The sequence below is a fragment of the Medicago sativa genome, chromosome 7, assembly GCF_051527215.1.
Source record: "Medicago sativa cultivar Bolivia chromosome 7, Bolivia_mono, whole genome shotgun sequence".
NCBI classification, from domain to species: Eukaryota; Viridiplantae; Streptophyta; class Magnoliopsida; order Fabales; family Fabaceae; genus Medicago; species Medicago sativa.
In genome coordinates, this window is record NC_140755.1 from 81539497 (window position 1) to 81559312 (window position 19816).

A 19816-nucleotide genomic window follows, 5' to 3' on the forward strand; every position below is an offset into this window, starting at 1 on the left:
TGTTTAGTTGTTGATTAATCCTTGTTTGGTTTAATAGATTAGCTAAGCTATAAGTTGTTTTTATAATAAAAGATGAAATAAGTCAATCCATTTTCATATAAGTTATAAGCTGTTTTAATAAGTCATTATGGAGAGTTTATGGAAATAAGCTGAAAACGGCAAATAGATATGTCATAAGCTCTTCCAAACCGTCCCACAAATGCTCTATCCACAGATAAGATCAAATAAGTCTTTTTCATTAGCTATCCTAGAGAGTTTATGCTAAAAACAACAAATATTCCATAGGCTAATTCCATAAGCTCTCCCATGGTAAACTAGTTGATGTTACATTTGAGCAAAGATCTTTTGTTAGACAACATACCATCAAGCAGCGTGCATTATGAACTTGGTCTTGATAAAGGATTTGAATATTAAGTTACCTATGGAATAAGTCAGTTATTTTTGTATATTTTCTGCTATCCTGATTTATGACTAGAAGAATTGATTTGAATTTCCTCTTAAGTCCTTAACAATACTAATATCCTTGGACTGCTTGAAATTAACTTTTATTCACATTGTATGTTTTACAATTCATTTGCCATTACATATTTTAATTCGTTGATTGATTTATTAACTAACTAAAGTACCATTGTTTAAAGAATCATGTTACATTAAATATGTATTGAGAATTTGAAATTCATAGGTATCATAATACCAACACCTAGACTCCACCATATTACTAACAAACACAAATCCTACAAATTTAATTTATACCATATTGAATTGAGAGAAGAAAGAGTGATTTATCTGAATATACCTCCAAGGCTTTCCATTAATGTTAAAATGTGATTACAAATTATGAATTGGGAAAGATAACCCAAGAGTAACACGAGAAATCCTAACTAACACATCTAAAAAGAATGAAACTAACCAAACTGAATAACAAATTCAAGGGAGAAGATTCCCTCCAATGAAATCATCTACCGTTTTCTCCGATCAAGGATTCAAACCATTAAATACACTATCTCTTTTAATTTTAACATTTAATTGCTCATGTGTATTTATTATTCAATGGTTAGGATTACACTGCATCCTCCAAAGAGGATCCTTTCCCACATATCCAATACCCTATTTTTTTTAAGGTCACGTCAACATTTTATGATCGTTTGATCTCAATCAAACAACTAAAAAACACATTTTGATTTTCTCAAAAGGTAAAATTATCAACTTTAAATCTAAACCGTTCAATCTCAAGTTGACGACCTCTAATTCATAATTTACGTTTCATTTTCTTATACCTATCCTCCAACCATATACAGAGAGGCAAGAAGAGGTACCCACAGAGGCCTTCCCTTCCCTTCTCTGAATCCCTAATCCCACAAAAATGAGCGACTACCAGAGAGCACCGCAAGACCCATACCCTCCACAATACGGGACTCCGTATCCACCACCACAAGGCTACCCTATAACACAACCGCCACCGGGTTACCCATCTGCACCACCGCCACCTTCCTATGAAGGCTACCCTCCTCCACCACCACCTGGATACGCAACCTACCCACCGCAACATCCTCCTCAATATCAAAGCTACCAGGGCTATTTCAATGATGGATATCCTCCTCCACCTCCTCCTCCAAATTATCATTGCCATCATGTTCAGCATCATTGTCATGATAATGATCATGGCTCCGGTTGTACTTCTTTCTTCCAAGGCTGGTATGTTTTTTCTCACCATTCAATTCAATTATGTTTATTTTTTTTTTTCTTTCAATTTGATTTATTTTGGGAATTATTTTTGTATGTTGATTCGTTTGATATTTGATTTTGATAGCGTGTGCTTAGGGTTTTTGTTTAATTGTCATGGAATATTATTATATTTCATAGATTAGTAAATATTTCAGAGAAATGATGAGACATTTGGTTTGATTTACATATAAATATTTGTGATTGATTGGTTATACCTACATGGCTGTGAAATTAATTCATAGGATAGAATTGTGGAGTTTATGGCTTTGGCTACCGAAATCGAGTTAATTTGATTAAAAATTGGTTTGTGTAAATTTGGGTAGGACTCGTATAGACTTGCATTGCATAGAATTTTAAGTTTATGGTCGATTGAATCGATCCATTAAAACGGTAGGCATGTAGGATACAAATAAATGAAACAAACAGAAAGAACAAAGCTAACTTCTTACCCAACACAAAGTTTGTTAATTATAAATGCCTTAGATACAATGTGAAGTCAAAGATCATGATATAATATAGAAGGCAGCTCATCAAAAAACCATTGACAGTAGCAATTGAGGAAGCGAAAAGCTAGAGCTAATAAGAAAAGATAGGGATTCTATTTTTGTTTGTTGGCCAAGGAAAAGTAAAGAAATATTGAGCGAAGTAATTTTGCAGTAATTAAAAAAATTTAGAGCTAACACAATTTTCTCAAATCCTAAGTAATGAATAAGAAAAATAGGATGGCGAGCTTCTAGTTTGGAGAAAGTACTCCTATTATGAGCTTCTAGGATGGCAATGATAAACTACCCAAGAAACATGTGAAGTCAAGGATTATAATATCGAACCACGATGATAGCATGTAACTAATAGAAGGTAGCAACAATGTAATCAGTAGCACTCAATAGTGGCGACACAAAGTGGCACCACGGGACGTGCAATAGCGGAGCTGTTTGGTGTAGTGCCACGCCATACTAAGAGGCCCAAAAACATGGACGAAGGAAATTATTATTTTTTTTTGTGGGGGGGGGGGGGGGGGGATCAATGACCAACACTGATGTGATTGTCATTGCCTGGTCAACACTCTGGTGGCAATCAACTATTAACGTTCAAGCGAATGTAGTAGGATTCCACTGACCACAGTGCTTGTGTTTCAGTTTGAAAGAGTTAACATACATTTTAGCCAAACCACCAAGACAGACATGAGTTTGAGTTCTTTCAAACTGAAACCCACTAGTCATTCATGTAGGAAGAAGCAATGTCCCAAGGGGTGTCTAAAGAACACACAAATTGGTAATAGCATGTGGGGTCACATCTGATATTTGATTGCTGCAAAATTTTGCAGCAGGGAAAAGAAGGGCACCTAACCCAGTTGCAGAGTACCTTTCGGAAAAACTGATAACTTCAACAACTTCCTTTTGTTGTTTGGGAAGGTGCTTCTGTTTGGGAAATTTGTCAAGGGCACGAAAATTGTGGGCAGGAACAATAGTGCAGTAGCTGGATCAAAAGTTAGACCCTGATATACGATCTGGTGCAAAACAACAATCCAAGGTTACTCCTCTGGCTACAGTTTCAGAGACCATCTTTATAGTAAATGAAATCCCGATATAACCAAATATAAACTGGTGTCAGTGGTTTAATAATGGTTTATTTACAGACCGAATATAACCAAACATCATAATATGATACCTTTTGTTTATTGGAATGAGATAGAATAAAATCTCCAAATAGCAAATAATCTTGAATTAAAAACCCTATATTCAAAATTAAATCTGAATTAAAATTCAAAAACTACTTCCCATTTTACATTACTCGCCTTGGAATGGATGCCAACATGAAATGAAACATGTTAAACATATACCATCAATTGGGTAAATATTAACTTAAGCTGCCAACTCATTCCTAACTTAAGAACTGTGCGGGAACTTCTGAATGTGTAACCATTGTTGTTTTGGGAGAACAGCAGTGGATAAAGTATATGTCACCATATACTGTTAACTGGAGTCTGCATTAGTGAGGCAAAAACAGCTTCCTAGACCACTTGAAATGGCTTTCTTAATTAATGTTAACATCAATCATGACTGAATTCTTATTTCTAACTGTATAGGAAACAAGGTAACTTGTAGCCTTGTAGATTAGCGTAAAATAAAACTCACTGGCTGGATCAATGTCAGCCATTCTGTACTACTTCAGGTAGACCATAGATATATCCCCTCACGTTCACCTCCCATCACCAAGGAATAATAACTTTTAGAGGTCCACTTAACAAATCTTTGATTGGGTAAAATTTGATAACATTAAAATAAAACTGGGTAATATTACTTGAGATTCTCTAGATAAATACTGCAAAATTTGATAACATATAAGTAAACCATAAGTAACATTACTTTAGATACCATTTGCTACCTTTTACTGTATCGCATGTTGCTCAGAGTTTTATTTTTCTTGATTTTATTAATGTCTAGTAAACCTATAGCTTCTGGGAATGCTTTGGTAGGTACCATAATTTCTACTCAAGAAATATGGAGTACAACCCCGTCCCAATATGAGATTAAGCTCAGAACTACAAAGAAAGGAAAGAAGAAGAACCTACAGACTTAGGGTTGGTAACCTCCCTAGCCAAACGACTCCCAACCTTTTGCCTACCCTTTTCTCCTCCTTCCCACTATTTTTAATCATCATATATTCTTCTCCTAACTAACTTGCCATGTGACTAGTTTTGTACCAAAACCACCCTATCCTCTCTCAGCGCAACCAAGTGTCTATCAATACTCCCTCGAAAAGTTTCACATTGTCTTCAAGGTGAATGATTACGTTAGTGTCCACTAGGGTTCCATAATTTGAAACGGAGTGACAAAGTAATTTGTGAAACATGAGGACTTATGCCTAGATCATATACTCTGTTGCTGGTGGGTTTTTTTGGCCCAAAATTCGAGTATGACTGCAGTAGGTCTTGTCTCCACCAAAGCCCACTTAGGTGCCCCTTTACCATCCAAAATCAAGACAATCCCCAATTGATTAGTATCTAAGCACTTGGGAATCCTTCCTTAAAGTTTGTTATCAAGGGGGAAGAATCAAGTCACTTAAATACACCCCAAGCATCCCATACTAATTGATGTAGGATTTGGGCACCCCCATAATTCCCAAGTCTCTGTCAAAGCACCGCCTGTGAGAGCCGACGTCCTGGTGGCTGGTACTACGACACTTTAGTCGTCTTTTCCGGTCATCCCCTTCGTAGGTACTAGGTAGCCATTTTCGAACCACTGGAAACTAGCTTTAGTATCAATTGATAAAGTATCTAAGCATTTGGGGAAGGGAACTCTCCCTTAAAAGCTAGCTATCAAGGGGGAAGAACTAGGCCACTTAAATATACCATCGAGCATTCCATACGACTCGATGTGGGACTTGGACACCGCATAATTATGCCCAGGTCTATATCATTTTTCAAGCAAATATCTAGTTTCTGTAAGAAATTTGATAAAGAGTAGAATGAGTAGAGTCAGATTCTCTTTATTCACTGATGAAGTCAGCTTCATCTATTGTCTTCAGTAATTTCATGTTTCACTTCAGATTTTTTTTTATCAATTGTTTCACTTCAGATTTGGGTGACATGAACAATTATATCAAAAAAATGAAGGGTCAAATATAGCTAAAAAGTTGATTTTCCAGATGAGACTGGCTCTTCTTTTCTAAAAATTATGCAAATTTTGCTCTATTAGTTTAATTGAGAATTTATATTTGAGTCATTTGTTCAAATTTATGACAAGCTTTGATTCGGCAACTCTGATTAACAATTGGTTTAACAAACAATCTATCAAATTATAGGGAAAAATATTGTCTCGCTACAAGCTTTCCTTAAATGTGCATAATCAGTTTGTTTCTCTAATGTGTGATTAAGCAAGAATATTCTATGGAGTTGTTTTATTTCAGCTTCAAACATCAACTTTTAATTAAATAAAAGTCACATGAAATCTTTTTAGCTTCATTTTCATATTATTTATCCTTTTTAAACCTTCATGAGGTAAATTCAAGAGTATGATTTCTTTGTTCGTTTATATGTGCAGCTTGACAGCGCTTTGCTGCTGTTGTCTGCTAGAGGAGTGTTTTTGATGATCACATTGAAAGCTGTGTCTTCTTCAGTTTGGTTCACTTGGTTGGTTATAGCTCTCTGGGTAAATGTTGCTCAAATGTAATGTCTTGCTTGATTTGTGCGGGATATGGGTCAGTAGTGTTATTCATTCTTGTAACCCTTGGTTTTTACCCTTGCCCTTTTTTGGGTTGTTCATAGTTTTTGTGGTGTGGTGGTCTTTGTGAATCTACGTGAATGGACGTTTATTATCTATTGGAAACTGTAAACAACAGTTGCTGTGTGGAATTGCAACCTAAATTTTTAATAAACCTTGATATCTTCTGTAAACACCACTTTTTTCTTTCTGACTAGATCATTTGGATAACCTTCGGATCTTCTCCATTCAATTATCTCAATTATCTACTAAAAAATGAGTGCGTGTGATAATTCAGAAGGGTAGACTTCATCAATAATGAAAACGTCGGTAGAGGAAAGAGTATAGTATAATTCAGATAAGTTTTGGTCGACCGTACACCAATTTATGGTAACCATTTATATATTAAATAAATATTGGTTATTTTGTATATCGATTTTATTAGAAACTTAGGATATAAGCTACTATTCCTTTTCTCAAAAAAAAAAAAAAAAACAACTATTCCTTTGTAGACCAAAACTTATTGAAAAATCACAAGGTTTATCTTGAAAAATCAAGACACATGTTTATCACAAGGTTTATACTATTCAAGCGTGTTTTACCTTTATGTGATATATGTAAGTTTTTGTTCTTTACAGTGTTCTTTACAGTGGGATAACATGTGAATCTTTCTCATGAAATCGAGCATTTATCACTCCCCACTGGGCAGTTCTTGGCCACTATTATGTGAAACTAGGAACTTTCCGTCGATTGATTTTAAATTTTCAAATGAATTGTAGATGAAAATCACTGCAGCTATGCACCAACGCAAACAAGAATAAGATGCTAGGACGAACTTATAAAAGTGGATTAGAATAGAAGATGTATATGGAGAGATGAATGATCATCAATTTCATGTGAAATATATATATATATATATATATATATATATGGGTAATGCTACAACACACCCACCAATTTTGATGAAGGTGTGTTTTAGCATTGAACACCTTCTTGTTTGGACTAAAAAACCACAACCTTCCTTTTTAAAAACAAGTAAAGTTGAAGGACAAATATGTAATTCACACTTCATTATTAATTAAGGGATTTGCTAGAACACACCCACTAGTTTTTATGTGGGTGTGTTTTAGCAAGCTACACCTTAGGGTGTATTTAACTACTTTTTAGTTATAACTTGCTAAAACACACCTTCTAAAAAATAAGTGGGTGTATTCTAGCAAATGCCTATAGGAGTTGCTAACATACACCCACTTATTTTTTAGAAGGAGTGTTTTAGCAACATTCACCTTAAGGTGTATTTAACAACTTTTTAGTTATATCTTTGCTAAAACACACCTTAATAAAAACTAGTGGGTGTATCCTATCAAACCCCATATATATATATATATATATATATATATATATATATATATATATATATATATATATATATATATATATATATATATATATAAGAGATTTAGAAAGTCTCTTTGAAGAAAATTTCTATACAAGCATAAAAATGGTAAAACATCAAATATCATCCAAAAACTAGTTAATAACGTGGGCAAAGAACTTGTCCTTTGCATGAAGAGTGACACTTGCAAAGTTGGTCATCGAGGCAATGCCTGTTTATTGTATGATGATTACTACTATACCTCAAAGCATCTTGTTGGATGTCCAACATTTACAGCGTAACTTCATTTGGGGTCTAACTACCATGAATAGTGCTTGTTTAATGAAGATGGGTTGGGAGATGAAGGAAAGGTAAATGTAGCTTCTGGTGCAGTGTTTTGAAAGGTAAATATGGGTGTGGGATGATTGATTATGCTTCCATTATTGCTAAATGTAGCTATTCGGTCTTATATCACTCTTTTTGAAGAGTGGGCTATCGGTGATGGGTGCTCGGTCAAGGCTTGTAATGACAGGTGGTTGGGAGACTCAACTTGCTTAGCTGATAGCATGGAGAAAATTCATCACGGCGTGATCCATTGCAAAGTGCCTGATTTGGTTGATATTGATGGTAATTGGAAGGTGAACACTTTGTTGAACGTGCTACTGTCGGCTCTGGTTGAGAGGCTTATTTTAATCCCTCCACCTAGTAGCGATGATGGTGTGGATGTTGAGTGTGGCCGGGAAATATGCCTGGTAATTTTCAGTCTCGAGTGACTACAATATGCTTCAAGGTCATCATCCGAGCTCTTCGAACCCGGGTTGGAAGTGTGTGTGGAAGATAGATGTTCCGGAGAGAGTCGGTGTTTATTTGGCAATTGATGCATGGAAAGCTGCATGCGAATAAGTTGTGCGGCAAGTGGGATCATGGAACAACTTATAGTGATCAATGTGTGGGAGTGGAGGAGACTATGTTACATGTCCTTTGAGATTGTAGAGTGGCGAATAAGTTTTGTTTGGAATCATTTGGTTCCTCTTCATGGTAGGTTGGATTTCTACTCAGGTATCTTTGAGTGGATTATCAAAGAACATTGGTGCTAATGTGTCCTTGGACGGAAGGCTTGCATAGCGTGTTGTGTAGATAGTTATGTGTTATCACCTTTATGATATGGAGGAATAAAGGTAAGTTTGATCTTTATTTTGCAAGTTCAGTATTCCGTTATCGTAGCATTTTGCAGTAAATGAGCTCATGAAGGATAAGGTGAGTATTGGTTTGGTGATGTAAAATCCTTGTGTATGTGTTCAAGCGAGTTGGCAGCCACCAGAGGGCAGGATTTGCATTAAAGGATTTGCATTAACGCCGATGGTGCTTCACATGTATGAAGCACGTTTGCTGGTTGTGGAAGTGTGATGAAATGAATATGGGAAATAGTTGGGAGGTTTCGCTAAAAATATTGGTTCACCGGGTGCTTATATAGCTCGGGCTAAAAGTTACGCTATTGTGGAATTGCATATGGATTCGTTGGTGATGGTTAAAAGTTTCGGAGGGGGAGATATTTGAAGCATGATTGGTAGAAGTCTGATTAGAAAGATTCGGTGTCTGCCTCTGAAGGATTGGCATGTTAGAATTAGCCATATTTACGAAGAGCGATCAGGTTAGCTAATACCTCGGAATGCACTGTGGATGGGATTATCTTCATGAATAATCCTACTTTTCATATTGAGCAGTTGTGTATTGTTGATCTATGTTTTTCTTCGAGTTTATTAGATTTGCTTCTTGTTTTTTTTGTAGTGGCCGGGGTTTGAACCCCGGACCTTGCATATTTTATGCATTGTCCCAACCATCTGAGCTAAGCTCACGATGACAGATTTGCTTCTTGTAATCACTCTCTCGTGTTGTCCTAGAACATCTTGAAAGTCCCCGCAAGTTATCACAGCATTAAGTTAACTTAACACGCATATTAACTCCTCAAGAAAGCAAGTTTTCATTACTTTATGTGGCCCAACAATCTTAGTTAAATGTACAAAAAGTGAGCTCAATTATGAAACTGTCCATACTTTTACAGACTTGATATTTGGTATTCCCAAAATATAGAGTCGCCAGCGATGATGTTGTATACAATTACTACACACAGAATCTCAATAAAACAGGCATATTTCGCACAATCCACACAATTGTTTGTAAAGGTGGATTCTTGAGCATTCACTCAGAAGACTTCACTACTGGTTTTGGAAAAGCAAGCCAGCTTGTCTCATCATATGCTTCAGTTCAACAAACAAGATGAACGGAGAAGATAGAATAGAATAGCATTAGAGAGCTCTTGCATCATCAATCATGGATAAAAAGAACACATTAGCATATTAATGAAGTGAAGTGGCGTCTAATATTTATGTATAAAAACTAGTAAAGTGCAAGAATACAACAAAGTAAAAACCACTAAATATCCGGAGGGACTAAAATTGCATTAATCAGTCAGCCTAAACAAAGTACAAACAGCTTAATAATAAGAAAAATTAAATAAAACTGAACCTAAAATGCACCTACAGAGTCCATACATAGTCGGGTGCATCTTCCCTTTTCCCAGCCACTGTACGATACAAATACATCTTCTCCACTCTCTGCCCATCTTCCACATAACAATCTGCCTGTTCACTTTCACTGAAGATCTCCACATTCAACCTCGGCATCTTCTTAGCTAATGTCTTGCATGCTTCTACAGTCACCTCGCACGACGACATCCAAAGGGATCGCATTGTTTCATACTTCCCTATGTCTGTTAGAAGCGCCGTGTCTCCGAATGGACAGTCTCTAATCTCAAGCTTGCGAATCTTTTTGCATCCGTTCAATACATAGAGCATTCCCTTGTCACTCTCGCCAGCAAATGCAATAGACAACATTTCAAGCTGCTCAGCGTACATTCCAATGTAAAGGAAGACCTGGTCCGTCAACTGACCTGAGAGTGATAGCCGCCTCAGTCGCTTGCAAGACTGCACGATTGCCCCAAAACCTTCATCTAGCGGCTGCATTGTGTCAGGGTCAGGTTTTGTTGCGTCAAGGATACATAACCTGAATCGGATAAAATTTGGGCAGTTTTTGGCTACTGTTATGAGAGCAGCATTGGTCATCTGGTGACAGAAGTAGAGTAATGAGTGGAGCTTAGGACATCCCATTGATATCGCTACAAGTCCTTTTTCGGTAACAGCTGCTTGGTTTCCAAATGGAGCTGATGGGAAAACCCTTAATTCTTGCAATTCTTTACATGTGCTAGCTACAACACCTAGTCCCAAGTCTCCAATGCGATCCATTATCTGCAACATTAATTATTGTTGTCAATAATACCCTTGAGTATTTACTGGAGAGAGAGCAATAAGTGGATTGGAACGATAAATTATTAAGATTATTAGAAGATAAAAACGATAATTTCATCAAATCAAGAGTTGCAAATTTATATTAATTGGTATGTGTAAATAACCTAAAACAAGTAAACGACAACTAAAACTGAATGGATGCTGTAACAAGTAAAAGGAAATGACTTTAAGCTTGATATAGTTACCCATAAGCGCTGTAGTTTCCCGCAGTGGCGAATAAGTTTTATCAGCTCGATGCCCAGAATGCCTGCTGCATAGCTCAAGTTCAAGGATGTTAAGTTCTGGCAAATTGGATAAATAGCTGCAAGGCTAAAAGGAGCCACTTCCAAAAACCCTGACAGACTGGTTATTGACTTGCACTTAAGAATGGTGGCCTTAAACTTAGCATAGGCATCTGAATTGAGATCATGGAAAAACGATCCAATTCCCAAATCCATTAGTTGAGGTGCTCGCATTAGTATCCTTTGCAATGCATCGACAGGCACAGATCTGTTTAACCTTAGACTCTTAAGGTTAGGAGATCTTGCCACAAGTCTCTCAAGTGCTCCCAAATTAATATCGCCTTTAAGGCAAGCGAAATTAAGAGAGACAAGTGATGTGCAGCTTTCTGGAAAGCAACTTAGCCACTGTCCTTTGTGATCTTCAACTTCATTCTCTTGCAGGTCTAGCTCCCTAAGAGACCTACATTTCAACAAAAGCACAAGCCATTCGATATGGGAGGTCAAGAACACATTCTCAACATGCTACAGAAAACTCTCAATCAGCAAAACAAAACATTTCTCAACACAATTATCCCTGACCAGATATTTTTCACATACAAACAAGATAATCCCTAGGAACACATTTTCCAACTAAAACTGCAAGTCATAAATCATTCACAGCTTGATAATAAATTGAAGAATTATCGATCAAAATTTCAAGATACTCCCTCTGAAATGTAACACAAGCAAAAAAAAAAAGCACATCTATTTGGTCTTAAAAATAGTACTTTTTATTTCATTCTAAATGGAGAACATTACAAATGCCTACAAAACTAGACATAGGGTAAAAGTTAAGTCCAAAGTCATCCAACCATTTTGCTGAACTAAGTGTACTTTTATTCTCTAACTGGATGTCACAGAAATCACAAGCCAACAAAAATCCATCAAAAAATAGAAATTTGATAGTACAAGAAGATAAAAACAACACTAATCAGAACTTAACTGCAATATACTTTGAACCGTACAGCTATCCTAAAAATAAAAACCATCAAATCAAATTGTACGGATAAATCCAAACACCATATGGTAAAAACAAAGTCAATAAAACCAAAAACAAATTCTTAAACATACTTAACATCAAAACAGTCATAATTAGAAATTAGAAACACTAACAACACAAGATTTATAATTTCTAACCTGCAATTAGCAGCAACAGCAGCAAGGCCATCAGTAGTGAACCCTTCACAGCTAACAAGAACTAAAGACTTAAAATTCACAAAAGAACGAGAAAGTAGCTCAAGGCTCTCATCTGACACAACCATCCTCTTCAACCTAAGTTCCTCCAAACCAACCTTATTCTTAGCAAGTGCTTCAATCCATGGATAAACAAAACCACCCCAACCATGAGGAACCAAACTAAAATCAGCAAAATGAGGTTTTCCCTTCAAAGTTAAAGATTTCAGATCAGGAAACCTCTCCACCAACCTCTCAGGACTAATAGAGTAACAGTTTCCTATGAAAACTCTTTGTCTTGTAAATCTCTCTATTCTATACCAACTTTTGCATACCAAAGACAAAGAGTTTCTGTCACTATGTGAAACCACATAGTCAAAAACATGTTCTATTACCTCGTCTGGGAAATAATTCATGTTTTTTTCTCTCTCACTCACTCAAGAGATCCAAATTTCACAACCTTTGTGGAAAATTTTCATTCTCTCAACAATAAAAAACAAAGATAGAAAACACGTGGAATTAACCAAGATCTAAACAAACACAGAGATACCCTTTTGAAATTGAAGTGGAAAAAACGGATCTTTACTCAAATCTAGAACATGATGAAAGATCTAGAAGAAAAAAAGTGAAAATAATTTAAAGGGGCAAAAGGGTACTAATAAAAATTGTAAAAATTACATTTTTCAGCGTGGATCTGCATGTTAGTTCCCAAATTAACGCAAATTTTCTCGAGAAAATACGGTTGCAGATGAAAAAAATTAAAAATTAAAAATTGAGATGATGAAATTGGATTTCTGAAAGATGCAATTGAACTTGGATAGAATATAGATCTAAGAAAATCTAAGCTTTTGCAGAAACAATAATTACATTATAGAACAAAAACCAGAAGATGAGATGAGTTCAGAGAGTGAGAAAAAGAAGAAAAGCACTTGCTTTTTAGAGAGAGAGAGAGAGAGAGATGCGAAAATGGTGGAGTGAAGAATTATTTAACTAACCATGGTTAGGGTTATAGAACTAGGTTAAAAGAAAGAATGATAGAGAGATGAATCGAACGGTGGAGATGGATTATAATGATGGGATACAGAGAGAATCTTGACCGTTGAGTGGATGAACATGCATGTGTCTTTGTCACTGCTTTCGAAGTGAGCCACCCCTCTGCCAAAAGTATAGCACTCTGTTGCGAAAAGAGAGTTTTCAAAGAGAGAGATTAGGAAAAATTATAGCAACAGACAAATAGAAAACGATTGTTGGATTATAAATTATTTTCTTGTTACTTGAAAATATTTTGATGTTGAATTTTGTGGTGGTCGAGGTTCGAATCCGGACTTTGCATATTTTATGTATCATACCAACTAAATTATGTTTACCAGGGCATTTTGATGTTGAATTTAATATACTACCGTATGAGTTAGAATGTTTCTATTTTCCCTTTCCATTGTTATAGTTTTGATATATTCAATAATTGGACATCAATCAATATAATAGACAAAATGAAAAGAAAAAAAAGGGTAAAAAATGGAGAAGATCGGCTAGAGTTAGAGATGTCAAAAATAGGTCGGATTAATGGCTCATTAGCCCGCATTTTGGGTCGGATCATACCTCAAAATGCACTTGGTTTTTTTTTGTTCCTAGCTCATTTGGTCCATATAAAAACCGGGTCAGTTCGGGTTTGCTCATCGGACTTCAAGTTGGCCGCTATCAATATTTTCATGAGTATTATTTTTCTCACCCTATGTTATTCTCGCGCGCCCTATTTTTTTCCACTTTTACCCCTGGTCTGGATTTAGTTTTCCGAACTGATTGTTAATATTTTCCAGATTTATTTAAAATCCGGAACGATCTTTTTCCAGAATTTTTTCATTTTAAGCTTTCAAATTCGTAAAATAACTACAAATAGAAATATAAAACAGAAATGAAAAGAACACAAAGATAAAAAGAAGTCATTTTATTAATATACGAATAATACATTACAAATGTTGAAACTTTTTACATAAGAACCTAAACCTATTTTGAATCTTATTACATAAGAACCTAAAACTATTTCTAAGGGGGAGGGGGTAAGCTATACCAGTGGCTCCAGCCACTGGTGGAGAGGAAAGAGGGGTGGAGGAAAGAGGGAGGATGGGAAGAAGAAAACAACGCTACTGATAGGACATACCAATAGCTTTGCTGTTGAAAGGGAAACAGAGGGGCCACAAAGGGCCTCCAGGGAGCAAGAGACCATGATGGTCAAACTTACACCGAGACAGACCAACTTCTGACCCAGACTGACCCCTTCCTCGTTGACCGATCATATAACCCCTGATGGATTTCCAAATAGGCCTCTTTCTATGAAAGTCCAACGATAGAAACACATCGTTGTAGAAGGAAGAGGAGAAGAGGGTGTGGGAAATTGTGATGAAATGAAGGCTATTTATAGGGAGGAAGGGTTAAAAAAAAGGTGGGAAAGCCATAATTACAGTCAAAAACGTGCAAAAACACGTTTTTCAACTTGACCACCGCTGAAAACGTTTGAAAAACGTTTTCTTTGTGGTGCAGACCACCGGCCAAAAGCTTATGATGCAGTCCGGAATATGTAATCCAAAATTCATACGTGGATTCCGGATTATATTTTCCGAAAAAATACGATCATGGTGAAACAAAGGGAAACTTGGCCTTTCTGTAGGGTGATGGATGGTTCAAATTTTGAAATCCGGAAAGCATCAACATTGGATTCTTTTGTGTGATCCACATTGCACCAAGAGTTTATGTGGTCCACAACGCCCAGATAACTTTATAAATAGGGGTCCCTGTTTTCATTACAAGTAAACTACACCTGAAAAAAAATCATGGAATTCCTTGGCTTTGATCCGAACACCAAGCTAGCGGCAGTCTACTACACCGGGGGAAAACAACCCCATTTGTTTAGGATTCGCAACGATGTCACCCTCTCAAGGCTGAAGGATAAGCTTGATCAAATCAACCGTCAACTCAACCACAGAGACACTAGGAATGTGGTCAGTGTTGAATATCGATGTCCATTCTCCGACTCAACCGGATCTTTTCGGTTCAGCCGGATGAAACTCACAAACTACGACGACGTGAGAACCATGTTCTCTGTCTTTGGTCAGCACAGTACTAGAGGACTGATCGAGTTGGACGCCTCGTTGGTTAGATCTGCTGAACAAATTCTGAAAAGTTTGAACCAGACCAAGAACTTCAAAGAGATCAGGGCTCTGTTGGAGGGACCAGATGAAGAAATCAGTTTAGATGATCTGTGATAATGTGTCATGTTTTAATTAATCATGTGGTTTATGTTGTTTTAATTGTGTGTTAGTTATGTGTTGTTGAATTATGTTGTTGCATTATGTTTTGAATAATATATATATATATATATATATATATATATATATATATATATATATATATTATTTAAACTTTCATTATATTTTAATTTACGTCAAAGATATCGATAAAATAACCAATGATATGCAGTCCGGATTATGAACTCCAGATTCCCATAGGGCGTAAGTGAATTCCGGATTACTAAATCTGGAATACTTCAGCATAGGATCATTTTGTATGGACCACATTGCACCAAGAGTTTATGTGGTCCACAACATCCAAGGACCTCTATAAATAAGTGATCTCCGGTTTTCAACTTCGATACCATCAAAACACACAACCACACCAAAGAAAACCATGTAATTTTTTGTCATTAAGCTGAGGATCTTTCTCACGGGGTCGCAAATAGATAGCTCTCTATTTGACCGCATCCGCATGATGAAGATCCTCCGCATGCTGGCAAAAATATATAGATACAAAGAGGTTGCTCTATATTTGAATATCAAGAGGTTTCTATGAGATAGATCCTGTTGCCTGCCAGATGAATATGTCATTTGGCAAGGCAGCAGGATCTAACTCAAATAAATCCTCTTGAAACACCTCGCCTTTCTTCATTATGTTGCAGATCTAAAAGATTCATCATTTCTGTTATTATGGTTTTTTTAACTTTTTATTTGTCTTATGTTACTTCTATTTATGTTATGTACCTTTGTTCTATTTTTTTCCATGCCATTCGCCACGAAAACAAGGGCCTGATGCAGTCTGGATAATAAAATCCGGACACACTTCATGCATTCCGGAATATAAACTCCGGAATACCTCAGTTACATTTTGGCCGATGACGTTTCTCCAAAGGTTTGGACGGTTAGTGGGGTGTTTAATGATTTTTGCCTGGTTTAAGTTGTGAAACTTGTTTTATTTGACTGTAATTAAGACCAATGACTGATTCAAGGCTATAAAAAGGCTTGGATCTTCACCAATTTCCTTCATTCTTCTTCACCTCCTTTCTTACATTTTCTTTAAAAAAAAATAGTTTTTTAGGTAGCTTTTAGGTGTGTTTGTGGTGTCATGGTCATTGTTGACCGTTCATACGACCCCTGCAATTGCATTGCAGCTTATGCGGGGGTTATATGACGGTCAACAGATACCTTTGACATCAAAGAAAGACGCAAAATTTTATATTGTATTCGTCCATATTTTATTTTTCGGAAACACTAACAATATGGTTCGGAAAACTAAATCCGAACCAAGGGTATTTTTGAAATTTTTGCAGGGCGCGCAAGAAGGCAGCAGGGTGGAAAAAGTAATACTCTATTTTCATTTGATTTTTGTTAAAAAATATTATACTTTTTGAAAAAATTATCAACTAATTTAAAATTTATTAATAAAATTAAATAAATAAAATATACTTAATAAAAATGGATGAGTTTCTTGACAAAAAAAAAATGGATGAGTTTAGCTCAGAGAAGACAAAATATCTATATATTTTAAATGATATAAGAATTATTCATTTAATACCCATGTTTGTTTTAAGAGTCAAGATGATTCGAGGATGTTCATCAAACCACAGCGATATGTAGGAACTCTAGGAGGACATGGAGAAATCATATCATTAACTAATTTAGCTCATCTTGTCAAAAAAAAAAAATGAGGGTAATTTTGTCCATATACCAAATGATTTATTTTATCCTTTCTTCCCTCCCCTCCCAAAAATTCCAATTTCGAGGGGAGTAAAAATTGATGCTAGGAGAGATCTGCCCCCCTTCATTCCCCTCCCCTCATAATAATTGAACCAAAAACAAAAAATTAAAATGCTCCCTTCTATTTCCTCTCCTCCAAAACACCCGAACTAAATAATTAAGGTACAAAGAGGTTTATTAGAGAATATAATGGGTGAGGGTTTAGGTATATTAAATAGGGATGTTATATGATCTCTAGCTTGCAAGACCACTAAATTGTGTTTCTTTTGAAGGAACTAAATTGTGTTTTTGTATACCGTTTTGGAGAAGGCAAATTAGAATAATTTTAATGTGTTAGACAATCTCTAATGATGTGTCGATAATTTGAATACCATGTTTATTATGGTGTTTGCATGTGTGTTCATGTTAATTCTCGGATGTTGCTATAAAGTTGTAATTTGATGCTTTTAATGTATGAAATTTGTGCTATACATTTGATGTGTCGTGAATAAGTTGGATATCGATTATGTTGCTGACGTTTGGGTTTATGTTTAGATTCAACAATATACAATGTAACAAACTATTCAGGGTTACACTCTTTGAGATTTTATGATATTTCAAAATCTTACTCTTATACTTGCACCGTCGTTGTTACAAGCACCGATGTGACACAACGCATGACCACCACTGTCAGAAAAACTTTCGATACAAGAAGTTGATTAAACTCTTGTCGAATAATCATATATAATACTGTTGTTGGATCACGAGTAGAGCTCGGGGGTTATCCACATTAGACCAAGAACAACTACACAAGTGACTTGAATTTCACATATTAACCCAAAATATATAAGGTTTTGGATAGAGATGTGTCGTCTCGCTTGTTTGCGGTTGTAGAGCATTGACTTGTTGTTGCCTTCGATGCCCCCAGCTGAGACTACCAAACAAGTGGCATCATGCCCCAATTTGACTCTATGGGGAACAAGAGAGAATTCTTAGGTTGGATGAAGAACGTAGAGAGTTTCACACTTAAGGAAGAGATGTTGTAATATGTCAAAGTGTGTGAGTTAAACTCTCACATTAGATGAAAGATTTTTTTTTTTTGGTTACACATTAGATGAAAGAGTTGAGGTTGAACAACATATATGCCTCGTTTGTTTAAGATTTTTTTTTTTAAAAAAAAAATCACTTTTTTCATTTTTAAGTGTTTGTTTAGGATTCTTAGAAAAATCATTTTAGAAAAAAAAAATATATTTTGATCCTAAAATGAAAAGCTATTAGGATTAGTTTTTCTCAAAATCTATTTTTTTTTCAACAATAAGGAGGTAACACATATACAAGTTAAAACTCATTTTAAAAAAAAAAAAAATTATGGATGGTAGACAAACAAAAATAACTTTAATTTTTTTTTAAATTTCTAAAAAAAATCTCTAGATTCTTTTTATCATAAAATCTATTTTTTTTTAAAGTTGAAACAAAAGCATCCATAATGAGAGCTCACCGTAAATCCAATTATGGTTTTAAATAAGGGTCATGTTAACTTGTGCCCTAAGGGCACATGTTAAGGAACCTAAAAAGATCAACTTTGCATTAGAAATCATAATATTTTGACTTTTCAAAAGTTGAATGCACGACTTTTGATACGTATAATTCTATACTTCCTCTGTCCCATATTAGATGACCTAGTTGACTCTGACACACATACCAATGCATATGTTTTATCTTTAATATCTTCAATTCTCTACTAAATAAAATTAAGAAAATTTAATATTTTAAAAATATTCATCGAGACGAATCCAACGACATTTTACATGATATTATTTATCTTTGTGAATTAGTAGAAAAATATGGTCAAAGTATGTTAAGTCAATGATGTATATTGTCAACTAGGTCATGTATTATAGGACGGAGGGAGTAATAAGTTCCTTAACATGTGTCCTTGAGGGCACAAGTTAACATTTGTCTTTAAATAAAGATGTTATACAATTCACTTATGGTTTTTTCGTATTCTAACATGACTGGTCAACTTAAAAAGACTCTTCTTCATGGTCCAACAACTATAATTATTATTGCATGATCAGAATTCAGAGCTATTTAATCATAAAAAAAAGTCTTTGAAACTAAAGACTTTAGGTTATTATTTTTCTTCTCTAAAATAAAAAGGTTATTTTTCTCATACAGCAGTATCCTTATTTATTAATTTTGTTACGTCTGCAGCAACTTAACCTAATTTTTTTCCGCTCATTTGCTTTATTAGGTTTGCAATTATTTAACCTAACAAATTTCATCTAAAAAAATACATTGCACACCAATTTCATTCCTATCCGCTTGCCTTTTTTTTTTTTAAGAAAATATTTTCTATCATATCAATGATCACGTATGATCCTTCTATTTTATTTTATTTTTTGGTCAAGAATTTTACACTTTTTTTTTGGATTTTTTTTTTAATTTCATGCCTTTTTTTTGACATCCTTATTTATTAATTTTGTTACGTCTGCAGCAACTTAACCTAATTTTTTCCCGCTCATTTGCTTTATTAGGTTTGCAATTATTTAACCTAACAAATTCTATCTAAAAAAAATGCATTGCACACCAATTTCATTCCTATCCGTTTGCCTTTTTTTTTTAAGAAAATATTTTCTACCATATCAATGATCACGTATGATCCTTTTATTTTATACTTTTTTTTTGTCAAGAATTTTACACTTTTTTTTTT

At 35.2% G+C, this 19816-nt stretch overlaps 3 protein-coding genes across 3 annotated transcripts; 2 read left to right on the forward strand and 1 right to left on the reverse strand.

The window, feature by feature from the left end:
• The first annotated feature begins 1244 nt into the window (after positions 1-1244).
• LOC146909163 (proline-rich family protein) lies at positions 1245-6121 on the forward strand. The gene is made up of 2 exons (XM_085723466.1): positions 1245-1695; positions 5769-6121. The coding sequence occupies exons 1-2, from the start codon at positions 1364-1366 to the stop codon at positions 5812-5814; spliced, it is 378 nt and encodes a 125-aa protein (XP_085579592.1). The 5' UTR covers positions 1245-1363; the 3' UTR covers positions 5815-6121.
• Positions 6122-9659: 3538 nt separating this feature from the next.
• LOC146909164 (protein AUXIN SIGNALING F-BOX 2-like) lies at positions 9660-13076 on the reverse strand. The gene is made up of 3 exons (XM_085723467.1): positions 12065-13076; positions 10853-11348; positions 9660-10607 (listed from the first exon to the last, which is right to left on the reverse strand). The coding sequence occupies exons 1-3, from the start codon at positions 12514-12516 to the stop codon at positions 9840-9842; spliced, it is 1716 nt and encodes a 571-aa protein (XP_085579593.1). The 5' UTR covers positions 12517-13076; the 3' UTR covers positions 9660-9839.
• Positions 13077-14928: 1852 nt separating this feature from the next.
• On the forward strand, positions 14929-15360 carry LOC146909165 (uncharacterized). The gene has a single exon (XM_085729332.1). It carries the CDS (start codon positions 14929-14931, stop codon positions 15358-15360), a length of 432 nt encoding a protein of 143 aa, XP_085585458.1.
• Positions 15361-19816: the final 4456 nt, after the last annotated feature.